The sequence below is a fragment of the Carcharhinus amblyrhynchos genome, chromosome 3 (genome assembly GCF_965287045.1).
Source record: "Carcharhinus amblyrhynchos chromosome 3, sCarAmb.v2.hapA, whole genome shotgun sequence".
Classification (NCBI taxonomy): domain Eukaryota; kingdom Metazoa; phylum Chordata; class Chondrichthyes; order Carcharhiniformes; family Carcharhinidae; genus Carcharhinus; species Carcharhinus amblyrhynchos.
This window is the reverse complement of record NC_137326.1, coordinates 64,076,435-64,090,144: the sequence shown is the minus strand read 5'-3', so window position 1 is coordinate 64,090,144 and position 13,710 is coordinate 64,076,435. Positions and strand designations below refer to the sequence as shown.

At 34.5% G+C, this 13,710-nt stretch overlaps 1 protein-coding gene across 1 annotated transcript in view; it reads right to left on the bottom strand.

The window, feature by feature from the left end:
- Positions 1–13,679, bottom strand: part of LOC145340354 (rhodopsin) — a 34,843-nt gene extending 21,164 nt beyond the window's left edge. The window contains exon 1 of the mRNA XM_080184813.1: positions 13,138–13,679. Coding sequence (XP_080040939.1) covers positions 13,138–13,498 — 361 coding nt within the window. The 5' untranslated portion in view covers positions 13,499–13,679. The remainder of the gene's footprint in view (positions 1–13,137) is intronic.
- Between the last annotated feature and the right edge of the window lie 31 nt (positions 13,680–13,710).

Below are 13,710 nucleotides of genomic sequence, written 5' to 3'. Positions count from 1 at the left end.
TTACACCAAAAACACAATGACATCACCACCCCAACACCATACCAAAAACACAATGACATCACCACCCCAACACCATACCAAAAACACAATGACATCATCACCCCAACACCATACCAAAAACACAATGGCATCATCACCCCAACACCATACCAAAAACACAATGACATCATAACCCCAACACCATACCAAAAACACAATGACATCATCACCCCAACACCATACCAAAAACACAATGACATCATCACCCCAACACCATACCAAAAACACAATGACATCACCCCAACAACTTATCACAAACTCAACAACATCATCACCCCAACATCATATCAAAAACACAATGACATCATCACCCCAACACCTTATCAAAAACTCAACAACATCATCACCCAAACACCATATCAAAAACACAATGACATCATCACCCAAACACCATATCAAAAACACAATGACATCATCACCCCAACACCATATCAAAAACACAATGACATCATCACCCCAACACCATATCAAAAACACAATGACATCATCACCCCAACACCATACCAAAAACACAATGACATCACCCCAACAACTTATCACAAACTCAACAACATCATCACCCCAACATCATATCAAAAACACAATGACATCATCACCCCAACACCTTATCAAAAACTCAACAACATCATCACCCAAACACCATATCAAAAACACAATGACATCATCACCCAAACACCATATCAAAAACACAATGACATCATCACCCCAACACCATATCAAAAACACAATGACATCATCACCCCAACACCATATCAAAAACACAATGACATCATCACCCCAACACCATACCAAAAACACAATGACATCATCACCCCAACACCATACCAAAAACACAATGACATCATCACCCCAACAACTTATCACAAACTCAACAACATCATCACCCCAACATCATATCAAAAACACAATGACATCATCACCCCAACACCTTTTCAAAAACTCAATGACATCATCACCCCAACACCATATCAAAAAGTCAATGACATCACCACCCCAACACCATACCAAAAACACAATGACATCATCACCCCAACACCATACCAAAAACTCAATGACATCACCACCCCAACACCTTATCAAAAACTTAATGACATCACCACCCCAACACCACAGCAAACACAATGGCATCATCACCCCAACATCATACCAAAAACTCAATGACATCACCACCCCAACACCTTATCAAAAACTCAATGACATCACCACCCCAACACCACACCAAACACAATGGCATCATCACCCCAACACCATACCAAAAACACAATGACATCACCACCCCAACACCACGCCAAAAACACAATGACATCATCACCCCCGTACCATAATAAGAACACAATGACATCATCACCCTAACACTAACCCAAAAACACAATGACATCATCACCTCAACACCATACAAAACACACAATGACATCATCACTCCAACTTCATATCAAAAACACAATGTATTTTTGTATGGTATTGGGGTGAGGATGTCATTGTGTTTTTGATATGATGTTGGAGTGATGATGTCATTGTGTGTTTTGTATGGTGTTGAGGTGATGATGTCATTGTGTTTTTGTATGGTATTGGGGTGAGGATGTCAATGACATCATCAACCCTGACACTATATCAAAACACAGTGACACCATCACCACAACACTAACCCAAATACACAATCACATCATCACCCAGATATCATACCATCAAAACAATATAAAAACATGATTACATCATCACCCCAAACACTAACCCAAAAGCACAATGACATCATCACCTCAACATCATATCATAATATTTCCAGCAATCAGCAGAAAATTCAGTAATATAATCACCAGTAAACCCAGTTACAATATCAGCAAAAACACTCTATTGCTGAATGTATAATTGAGTGTTTTTGCTGATACTGTAACTGGGTTTACTGGTGATTATATTACTGAGTTTTTTTGCTGATTATATCATTGAGCTGTTGGAGGTAATGAACAAAAAGTGCAATGACATAATCAGCTAAAATCTCAATGATATTGATTTTAGCTGATTATGTCATTGCACTTTTTGTTCTTTATTTGATTGAGTTTGTTACTGATTATATCATTGAGTTTATTGCTGATTGTATAATTAACTCAATATCATTGGTAATATCATTGGGATTGACCTCCAATATACTTACTGACACAATCAGCAACAATTTCAATGATAATATCTCCAATAATATCAATGATACAATCAGCAACAATTTCATTAATATTACCGCCATAAACTTAACAATATAACCAGCAACAATCGCAATGATATTATATCAAACAAACTCAATTACATAATCAGCACAAATCTCAATGATATAATCAGCAACAAACTCAATGATATTACCTCCAGTAAACTCAATAATGTAATCAGAAAGAAACTTAATGATCTAATCAGCAACAATCTCAGTATTATCTCCAATAAACTCAATTATGTAATCAACAACAATCTCAATGACGTAATCAGCAACAATCTCAATGACATAATCAGCAATAATCCCATTGAGATAATCAGCAACATTTTCAATTATATTATCTCCAATGAACTCAATTATATAATCAGCAACCATGATACAATCAATATCAAACTCAATGATATAAATCAGCAATAATCTCAATGATATAATCAGCAATAAACTCATTGATATTATCTCCAATAAATGCAATGATATAATCAACAACAATGCCATTGATATAATCAACAAAAATTTCAATTATATTATCTTCAATGAACTCAATTGTATAATCAGCAACAAACTCAATGATTTTATCTCCAGAAACAATCTTGATTATATAATCAGCCACAATGCCAATGATATTATCGCCAATAAACTTAATGATATAATAAGTACAATTTCCAATGAACTCAATTATATAATCAGCAACCATGATACAATCAATATCAAACTCAATGATATAAATCAGCAATAATCTCAATGATATAATCAGCAATAAATTCATTGATATTATCTCCAATAAACTCAATAATGTAATCAGCAACAATCTCATTGATATAATCAGCAACAATTTCAATTATATTTTCTCCAATGAACTCAATTATATAATCAGCAACAAACTCAGTGATACAATCAGCAACAAATTCAATGATATAATCAGCAACAATCTCAATGACATAATCAGCAACAAACAATGATATAATCAGCAACAATCTCAATATAATGAGCAACAAACTCAATGATAGAATCAATAAAAATCTCAATGATATAATCAGTAGCAATTGCAATGATATAATCAGCAACAATCTCAATGATATAATCAGCAACAATCACAATGATATTAAGACCAACAGACATAATGTATAATCAACAACAATCTCAATGATATAATCAGCAACAATCTCAATGATATTAAGACCAACAAACACAATGATATAATCAACAACAATCTCAGTGATATAATCAGCAACAATCTCAATGATATAATCAGCAACAATCCCAATGATATAATCATCAACAATCCTAATGACATAATCAACAATAATCTCAATGATATAATCAGCAACAATTGCAATGATATGATCATCAATAATCCCAATGATACAATCAGCAACAATCTCAATGAAGTAATCAGCAATGACATTATCTCCAAAAATCGCAGTGATATAGTGAGCAACAAACTCAATGATATAATCAACAACAATCTCAATGATATAATCAGCAACAATCTGTTGGTCTTAATATCATTGAGATTGTTGCTGATATGTCACTGAGATTGTTGTTGATTATATCATTGTGTTTGTTGGTCTTAATATCATTGAAACACAATGATATAATCAACAACAATCTCAGTGATATAATCAGCAACAATCACAATAATATAATCATCAACAACCCTAATGACAAAATCAACAATAATCTCAATGATATGATCAGCTACAATCCCAATGATATGATCAGCAATAATCCCAATGAAGTAATCAGCAATGATCTCAATAAAGCAAACAGCATCATATAGAACATATAGAACATAGAACATTACAGCGCAGAACAGGCCCTTCGGCCCACGATGTTGCACCGACCAGTTAAAAAACAATGACCCTCTAACCTAAACCAAACCCTTACCATCCATAAACCTATCCACGGATCTCTTAAATGCCCCCAAACTAGGCGCATTTACAACTGCAGCAGGCAGGGCATTCCAATCCCTCACCACCCTCTGGGTAAAGAACCTACCCCTGACATCCGTCCTATAACTACCACCCCTTAATTTAAAGCTATGCCCCCTCGTGCTAGCTTTCTCCATCCGAGGAAAAAGGCTATCATTGTCCACCCTATCTAAACCTCTAATCATCTTATATGTTTCAATAAGGTCCCCTCGTAGCCGCCTTCTTTCTAACGAAAACTACCTCAAATCCCTCAGTCTCTCCTCATAGGACCTCCCCTCCATACCAGGCAACATCCTGGTAAACCTCCTCTGCACCCTCTCCAAAGCATCAAACAATGTCATTGAAGATAATGTCATTATCTTCAAAAATCTCAGTAATATAGTGAGCAACAAAGTCAATGATATAATCAGCAACCACCTCAATGATATAATCAACAACAGTCTCAATGATATAATCCCTAACAATCTAAATGGTATTATCTCCAATACACGTCATTGAGATTGTTACTGATTATATCATTATGATCAGCAACAATCGCAATGATATAATGAGCAACAAACTCAATGTTGTTGATTCTATCAATCTCAATGATATAATCAGCAACAGTTGCAATTATATGATCAGCAACAATCACAATGATATAATCAGCAACAATCTCAATGATATAACCAGCAACAGTTGCAGTGATATTAAGACCAACAAATACAATGATATAATCAACTAACAACAATCTCAGTGATATAATCAGCAACAATGTCATTGATATTATCAGCAACAATCACAATGATATAATCAGTAACAATATCAATGATATAATCAACAACAATCTCAATGATATAATCATCAACAATCCTAATAACATAATAACAATAACCTCAATGATATAATCAGCAACAATTGCAATGATATAATCAGAAACTCAACGATATAATCAGCAACAATCTCTATTATATAATGAGCAACAATCTCAATGATATTTCCAACAATCTCAATGATATTACAATCAACAAAATCATCCAAAATGTTCAATGAAAGAATCAGCAACAATCTCAATGATATAATCAGCAATAAACTCAATGATATAATCAGCAACAATCGCAATGACATTATCTCCAAAAACCTTAGTGATATAACAACAATCTCAATGATATAATAAGCACCAATCTCAATGTTATAATCAGCACCAATCTCAATGATATAATCAGCAATAATTTCAATGATGTAATCAGCAACAATCTCCATGATATAGTCTCAGTAATCTCAATGACATTATTTCCAACAATCTCACTGACATTGTAATCTCATTGAAATTGTTGTAGATAATCAATAAAATCATTGACATTATTTCCAAAAAGTTCAATATTTGAATCAGCAACAATCCCAATGATATAATCAACAAATAGTCTCAATAATATATTCATCAACAAACACAATGAAATAATCAGCAACAATTTCAACAAAATAATCAGCGACAATCTCAGTAATATAATGAACAACAAACTCAACAATATAATCAGCAACAATCTCAATGATATAGTCAGCAACAATCTGAATGAAGTAATCAAACACAATCTCAATGACATTATCTCCAAAAAACTCAATGATATAATTAGCAACAATCACAGTGATGTAATCAGCAACAATCTCAATGACATAATCAATAGGAATCTCAATGATATAATCAGCAACAATTTCAATATTATCATCACCAAAATCAATGACATTATTTCAAAAAAGCACAATGATATAATCAACAACAAACTCAAAAATATAATCATTAGCAATCCCAATAATAAATCAGCAAAGGACTCAATGATATGATCAGCAACACTCTCAATGATGTTATCTCCTATAATATCAATGATATCATTGAATTTATTGCTGATTGTATTTTCTCCAGTAATATCAATGATATGATCAGCAACAGTCTCAATGATGTAATCAGCAACAATCCCAATGATATGATTAGCAATAAAGTCAATGATATTATCTCCATAAACACAATAACATAATCTCCAACAATCTTAAAGACATAATCAGCAGCAATCTCAATGTTATAATTAGCAATAAAATCAATGATCTTATCTCCAATAAACTCAATGATATAATCAGCAACAATCGCAATGATATAATCAGCAACAATCTCAATGATGGAATCAGCACCCTTTCAAACTCATAATCAGCAACAATCACAATAATATAATCAGCAACAATCTCAATGGTGGAATCAGCAACCCTTTCAAACACATAATCAGCAACAATCACAATGCTTGGAATTGTTGCTGATTATATCATTGCGATTGTTGCTGATTATGTGTTTGAAAGGGTTGCTGATTCCACCATTGAGATTGTTGCTGATTATATTATTGTGATTGTTGCTGATTATGAGTTTGAAAGGGTGCTGATTCCATCATTGAGATTGTTGCTGATTATATCATTGCGATTGTTGCTGATTATATCATTGAGTTTATTGGAGATAAGATCATTGATTTTATTGCTAATTATAACATTGAGATTGCTGCTGATTATGTCTTTAAGATCGTTGGAGATTATATTATTGTGTTTATGGAGATAATATCATTGACTTTATTGCTAATCATATCATTGAAATTGCTGCTGATTATGTCACTGGAATTGTTGCTGATTATGTGACATAATCAGCAGCAATTTCAATGATATCATCAGCAACAATCTCAATAATATAATGATTATATTACTGAGATTGTTACTGATAATATCATTATCATTATATTATTGAGATTGTTACTGATAGTATGATATAATCAGCAACAATCTCAGTGACATAATCAGCAACAATTTCAATGCCGTATTCAGGAGTAATCTCAATTATCTCAATGATATGATCAGCATCAAACTCATAATATAGTCAGCAACAATCTCAATGGCATTATCTCCATAAAACTCAATGATATAATAAGCACCAAATTCAATGATATAATCAATAACAATCTCAATGATATAATCAGCAACAATCTCAATGATATAATCAGCAAGTCACAATGATTTAATCAGCAACAATCTCAATGATATTATCTTCAATAATACCAATGATACAATCAACAACAAATTCAATGATATTTTCTGCAGTAATATCAATGATATATTCAGCAAGAGTCTCAATGGTGTAATCAGCAACAATTCCAATGATGTAATCAACAATAAAAACAATGATATAATCAGCAGCAATCTCAATGATATAATCAGCAACAATCCCAATGATATAATCAGCAATAAAGTCAATGATACTGTCGTCAATAAACACAATGATATAATCTCTAACAGTCTTCATGATATAATCAGTGACAAAATCAGTGATATCATTTCCATTAAAATCAATGTTATAATCAGCAAGAATCTGAAGGACAGAATTAGCAACAAATTTAGTGATATTATCTCCAATAAACTCAATTATATAATCAGCAACACTCAATTATGTAATCAGCAACAATCTCAATGATATATTCAGAAACAATCTCAATGAAGTAATTAGCAACAATCTCAATAACATAATCAGCACCAATCTCAATGACACTATCTCCAATAAACTCAATGGTATTATCAGCAACAACCTCAGTGGTCTAATCTTCAACGAACTTAACGGCATTATCTCCAATAAACTCAACGATATAGTCAGCAACAATTTCAATGATATAATCAGCATCAATCTCAATGATATAATCAGCAACAAATTCAATTATATAATCAACAACAAAATTAGTGTTATCATCTCCATTAATATCCCCAATAAACTAAATTATATAAGCAGCCACAATCTCAATGATGTGATCAGCAACAATCTTAATGATATATTCAGCAACAATTTCAATAAAGAAATCAGCAACAAACTGAATATGTAATCGGCAACAATTCAGATTGTCGCTGATTATATCATTGAAATTGTTGCTTATTATATCATTGTGATTAAGTAATCAGCAACAATCTCAATAATATAATTAGCAACAATCTCAATGATATAATTAACAACAATCTCAATGTACAATCAGCAACAAATTCAATGATCTAATCATCAACATACACAATGACATTATCTCCAATAAATTCAATGATATAATCAAGAAGGTCAAGAAGGCGTATGGTGTACTGGCCTTCATTAATCGAGGGATTGAGTTTAGGAGTTGGGAGGTAATGCTGCAACTTTATAAGACCCTTGTCAGGCCTCATTTAGAGTATTGTGCGCAGTTCTGGTCGCCTCACTATAGGAAAGATGTAGAAGCTATTGAGAGGGTACAGAGGAGATTTACAAGGATGTTGCCTGGACTGGGAGGCATGCCTTATGAAGTTAGGTTGAGGGAGCTGGGACTCTTTTCCCTGGAGAGACGAAGGTTGAGAGGCGACCTGATAGAAGTTTACAAAATGTTGAGAGGAATAGATAGGGTGGACTCTCAGAGGCTATTTCCCCGGGTTGAAATGGTTGCTACGAGAGGACACAGATTTAAGGTGCAGGGAGGGAAGTTCAGAAGTGGTGTTAGAGGTAAGTTTTTCACTCAGAGGGTGGTGAGTGAATGGAATCGGCTGCCGTCAGTGGTGGTGGAGGCGAACTCGCTGGGGTCTTTTAAAAGACTTCTGGATGAGTATGTGGGGTTTAATGAGATTGAGGGTTATAGATAGGTCTGTAGGTTGGTAGGTGTTGATGTGATCAGCGCAACTCGTGGGCCGAAGGGCCTGTTTGTGCTGTAGTGTTCTATGTTCTATGTTCTATAATCAGCAACAATCTCAATGGCCTAATCTTTAACAAACTTAATGGCATTATCTCCAATAAACTTAATGATTTAATCAGCAACAATTTCAATGATATAATCAACAACTATCTCAATGATATAATCAGCAACAAACTCAGGGATATTATCCACAATAAATTCAATGATAAAATCAACAATCTCAATGATATTATCAGCAATAATCACAATGATATAATCAACAACGATTGCAATGATATAATCAGCAACAATCTCATTAGCAACAAATTTAGTGATATCATCTCCAATAAACTCAATTAAATAATCAGGACCAATTTCGAAGACAGAATTAGCAACCATGTCAATGTTATTACCGCCAATGCAATTCCTTGGTAGACAGGACATGAAAATTCTTCCCAAACTTTATAATATAAACATCAATAAGCCAATTACTTCAATTTGAACAAGTACAATGCCATTTGCAGCACCATCCCCCATGGCACCATTAGCAACAAACTCGGACATAATTAGCAAAAGTCACAATGACATCATTAGAAACATAATGACATCATCATCAGTGAACTCAATGACATAATCAACAGTGTAATCAATGGCATAAACAGCAGCAAAATCAATGTCATCAACAGCAGTGAAATTAATGACCTCATCAGCAGTGAACTCAATGACATCATCAGCAGTGAACTCAATGACATAATCAGCAGTGAAGTCAATGACATCATCAGCAGTGAACTCAATGACATAATCAGCAGTGAAGTCAATGACATCATCAGCAGTGAACTCAATGACATAATCAGCAGCAAAATCAATGTCATCAACAGCAGTGAACTCAATGACATAATCAGCAGCAAAATCAATGTCATCAACAGCAGTGAAATCAATGACCTAACCAGGAACAAACTCAATGATATAATCAAAATATGCTCAATGACATCATCAGCAACAATCTCAAGGATATATTCAGAGACAGAATCTCCAATTAGATCAATGACATAACCAACAACAAACTCATTGAGATAATCTCCAATTGATTCAATGAGGTAAACAACATCATACTCAATGACATCATCAGCAACAATCTCAATGACACAATCTTCAATAAATGCAATGAGAAAATCAGCAAGAAGCTCACTGACATCGTCACTGACAAACTCAATGATGTGATCTGCAATAAAGTCAATGATATAATCTCCAATATGTTCAATGACATCATCAGCAACAAGCTCAATGACTGTTTTGAATTACAGGAAATTTTATTTACAACAAACTCAATTTACACCAAATCCCATTTATTCCAAATTCCATTTACAATAAATTTAAATCATATCAAATTCTATTTACATAAAATTCCATTTTTACCGAATTACAAATTGTACCTTATCTATATTCTGCTTGATTTAATCTAAATTTTTTATACACAAAATTAAATTTACTCCATATTTGATTTACACCCTCTCAATTTATACCAAATTCAAAAATACCAAATTTGATTTATAGTCTGCTGTGTTTATACCAAATTTGCTTCATGCCATACTTAATTTACACCAAGTTCAATTCATACCCATTTTTGCTTACTTCACATTCAACTTATACCTCATTAAATTATACATCAATTTCAATTTATACCATGCTGGATTTACACTAAAATCAATTTACACCCAGTTCAATTTACATCAAATTAACTTACAATGAATTCAATTTGCATCCTGCTCCGTTTACATCAAGGTTGATTTTCAACATGTTCAATTTTTACTCTATATGACTTAGTTTACATAACTGTTTGCATACCGCAGTCCTGACATGCTAGCCATTCTCATCTTCATTTATTTATCAATTAATTACTTGGCAGCAATAAAACAAGAATTTACATTTACTTTATTTATTATGTTTCTATCAATCTCACAAGCTTTTCAGAATACCATACATACTCAAGGCCACCCTTAAAAGCTATGAAGTTCTCATGCTTAATACATTTCGACAAATACTGCCATAATACAAATAGTTGGATCTATTGTACTTCAGTCTGATCTATATCTAACTCGTTCTCAAGCAGTATCATTACTATTCTCTTCTTCAGTATCTAAATAGGTACTTTCCTGCTGTACTCGAGAAAATGATCACTCTCTAATTGTTGCATGTGCCCTTGCTCTTTTTTTGTAAATTGGCATTATCATCTTTGCCAAATCGCCAGACACTAGCTCAACTTCACAAATCTTGCTTGTGGTCAAACGGGCCATCTAAAATAGTGATTTGTAAAGCACTCTGGGACAATTGGGCAAGAAACTTCAGTTTAAAGACAGAGACAAACAGGCTGCAATCCTGACAAGTGAATAAACAGGATATGGGTCGTCTCCAGGGTGGAAGGGACTTTATAGTCACACTGGCTTGTTTCATCCCCAGCATGAAAGAGACTTTCTGGTCACACTGGGTCGTGTACCAGACATAAGGGCACCGTGAACCCTTATTTAGGAGGGAGGTATGTGACCTATGTGTCCCCAGCACCCACAGGCATGGCCGCTGGGGACACATCCAGAGATTGGTGTGGTAGCACCTGATTGGATTCTTATCGATCAGGGTGATCAAGTCCTGATCAATTGATTGACAATGGTCAAAAGGGGTGTGAAACCAAACGGGGTATAAATAGTGTTGCACAACCAAGAATCTCTTTCTCTGACCACACAAACGAGCTACAACAATGGTGACTATCGCCAGCAAGAGGACAGCCACCACACCCAACAAGGAAGGAAGAAAGACCAGAGCCAGAATGCCAGACCAGACCAAAGGACCAGACTACGCAGGCGACTACCGAGACCGACGCACAGATAAAGGACAATATCTGTTTGGGTACTTGTCAGTCACGCAAAGTTAAGTCAAGGTCTTGTATTGGACTTGAATTCTAGTATTTTCTGTAAGATAACTTATTGTTGGTCAGGTGGGTGATTATTAATTGTGTGGGTTTAAATAAATATTGGTTGTACTAATAAGGTGTCTACTCGTAGTTATTTGTCCACCGTATAAGGGTTAAAACAGACTGTGCGGCAGGCAACATGCTAAATAACATTTACATTACTGTCAAAGGATGTTTCCCCACCCATCTGCAACAACTATACAAAAATATTAACCAAATTCATTTATTAAGTCTATCATGAAAATGTTCTTCTTTATCCTCCAAGAAGTGTTCTGTAAATTGTACAGATCTTCAGAATTTTCTTTCCCCAGTAGCTCATTTCCTATTCACCACTTATATAATCATTTTGGACTTCCTATGCAGTTCTTTTAAATTAGTAAGATTCACTTAGATCACTTATTTCCCCTTATGGTTCACTGCTTTTAGCATAATCTTCTGCATCTTTTAGAGAAAATTGTGATAAAATCATTATTTCTCCATGTATCTCTTAGTAACATTTTTCTAGTTAAGCTGTTACTTTGGGTCCTTATATTTTGAGATCTGCCTCTTTGGGTTGATTTTGGATATCATTGTTTTTTGTTCTGCAGTAGATTTCTTCCATTTCCATTTTTGCTCTTTAGTGTTACTTTTCATTTTGCTGTTCTTGATATTCCATTTTTGATGGCATTTCTCATTTCTTCCATCTCCATTTCTTTAAATATCACAGGTAAATGTTTCTTGACCTGTTTGTATTTGCTTTGGGTTTTGTCAGTTCGTCTGTAAATTTTTGTTTTCTATAACCAATTTTCTATTGGACCATTAATATCATATCAAAATTTTGGATGAAGCTGAGGACAGAATGCCCAACTTTAAAGGGGGTAATTCATTGTTTCAATTATCCTCTGCTGTGTCCTGCTGTGTGTTAAGATTGTACTGAGTTTAGTCTCTCCTGTGAAGAGTTTATTTGCCTTGAGTGCTATACACTGTTTTATCCTTATCAATCTTCAGAAGGATTCGTTGTAATAGGTGTGTATTAGGGAGGATATAAATTGTGCCTGAAGTGATAGGCATAAGATAAATTTCTACCTGGGACAATGAGCAAATTGTACACTAGATATTCTAAATAGCTAATCAAGTCACATCTAAAATTCCTGATTTGTACCTTGAGCAATAAATTACACTGCAACAACTTAAGCTGAAGTTTGTTAATATTTATCATGGAAAGCCCCACAACAAAAATTCCTGCAACATCTCTCAGAGTTCAGAGTTTGGTTGGCACAGCCCTTACAGTTTCATCTAGAGCTGGAGCAAGCAATGGGCCTTACTTGAAATTTATCTGGAACTTACCACCAAGCGTAGCAAAGAAACCTTCGAAGTTACAGCCCGTTGATCCGAAAACAAAATAGCCATTCATTGAGGTGACCAGCGTGACAGTAAATCCACCAAAGACCATGAAGAGATCAGCAACAGCCAAGTTGAGGAGGATGTAGTTAAGGGGTTGCCGGAGTTTCTTATTCTCAATGGTGACATATAGGGTGAGGAAATTAACAGGGAAACCTGTTATGATGAGGAAGAACATATAGGCTGTCAGCACTGAAAACATCCATGGCTCAGCCAAGTAGTACTGGGAGTATTCGAATGGACTCCTTACCACTCCCGTCTTGTTGGACATGGGCACATAGAAGTTTTCTCCTTCTGTACCATTCATGATTGCAGGCGGCTCTGGAATTCAGCAGAAGTAAAACTTTCCTCTTTTTTCCGTTTCTTTCTTTCTTTCTTTCTTCTTTCTTTTTCCTCCTTTCCAACGGGCCCTTTCTGAACCTGACACTGCCCAGCGCGGACAAGTGACTACCCTAAGCAATGACAGGCCACAGTCTCCTCTCCCAGAGGTCATTGGGCCTTATAAAGCGGCATTGGATT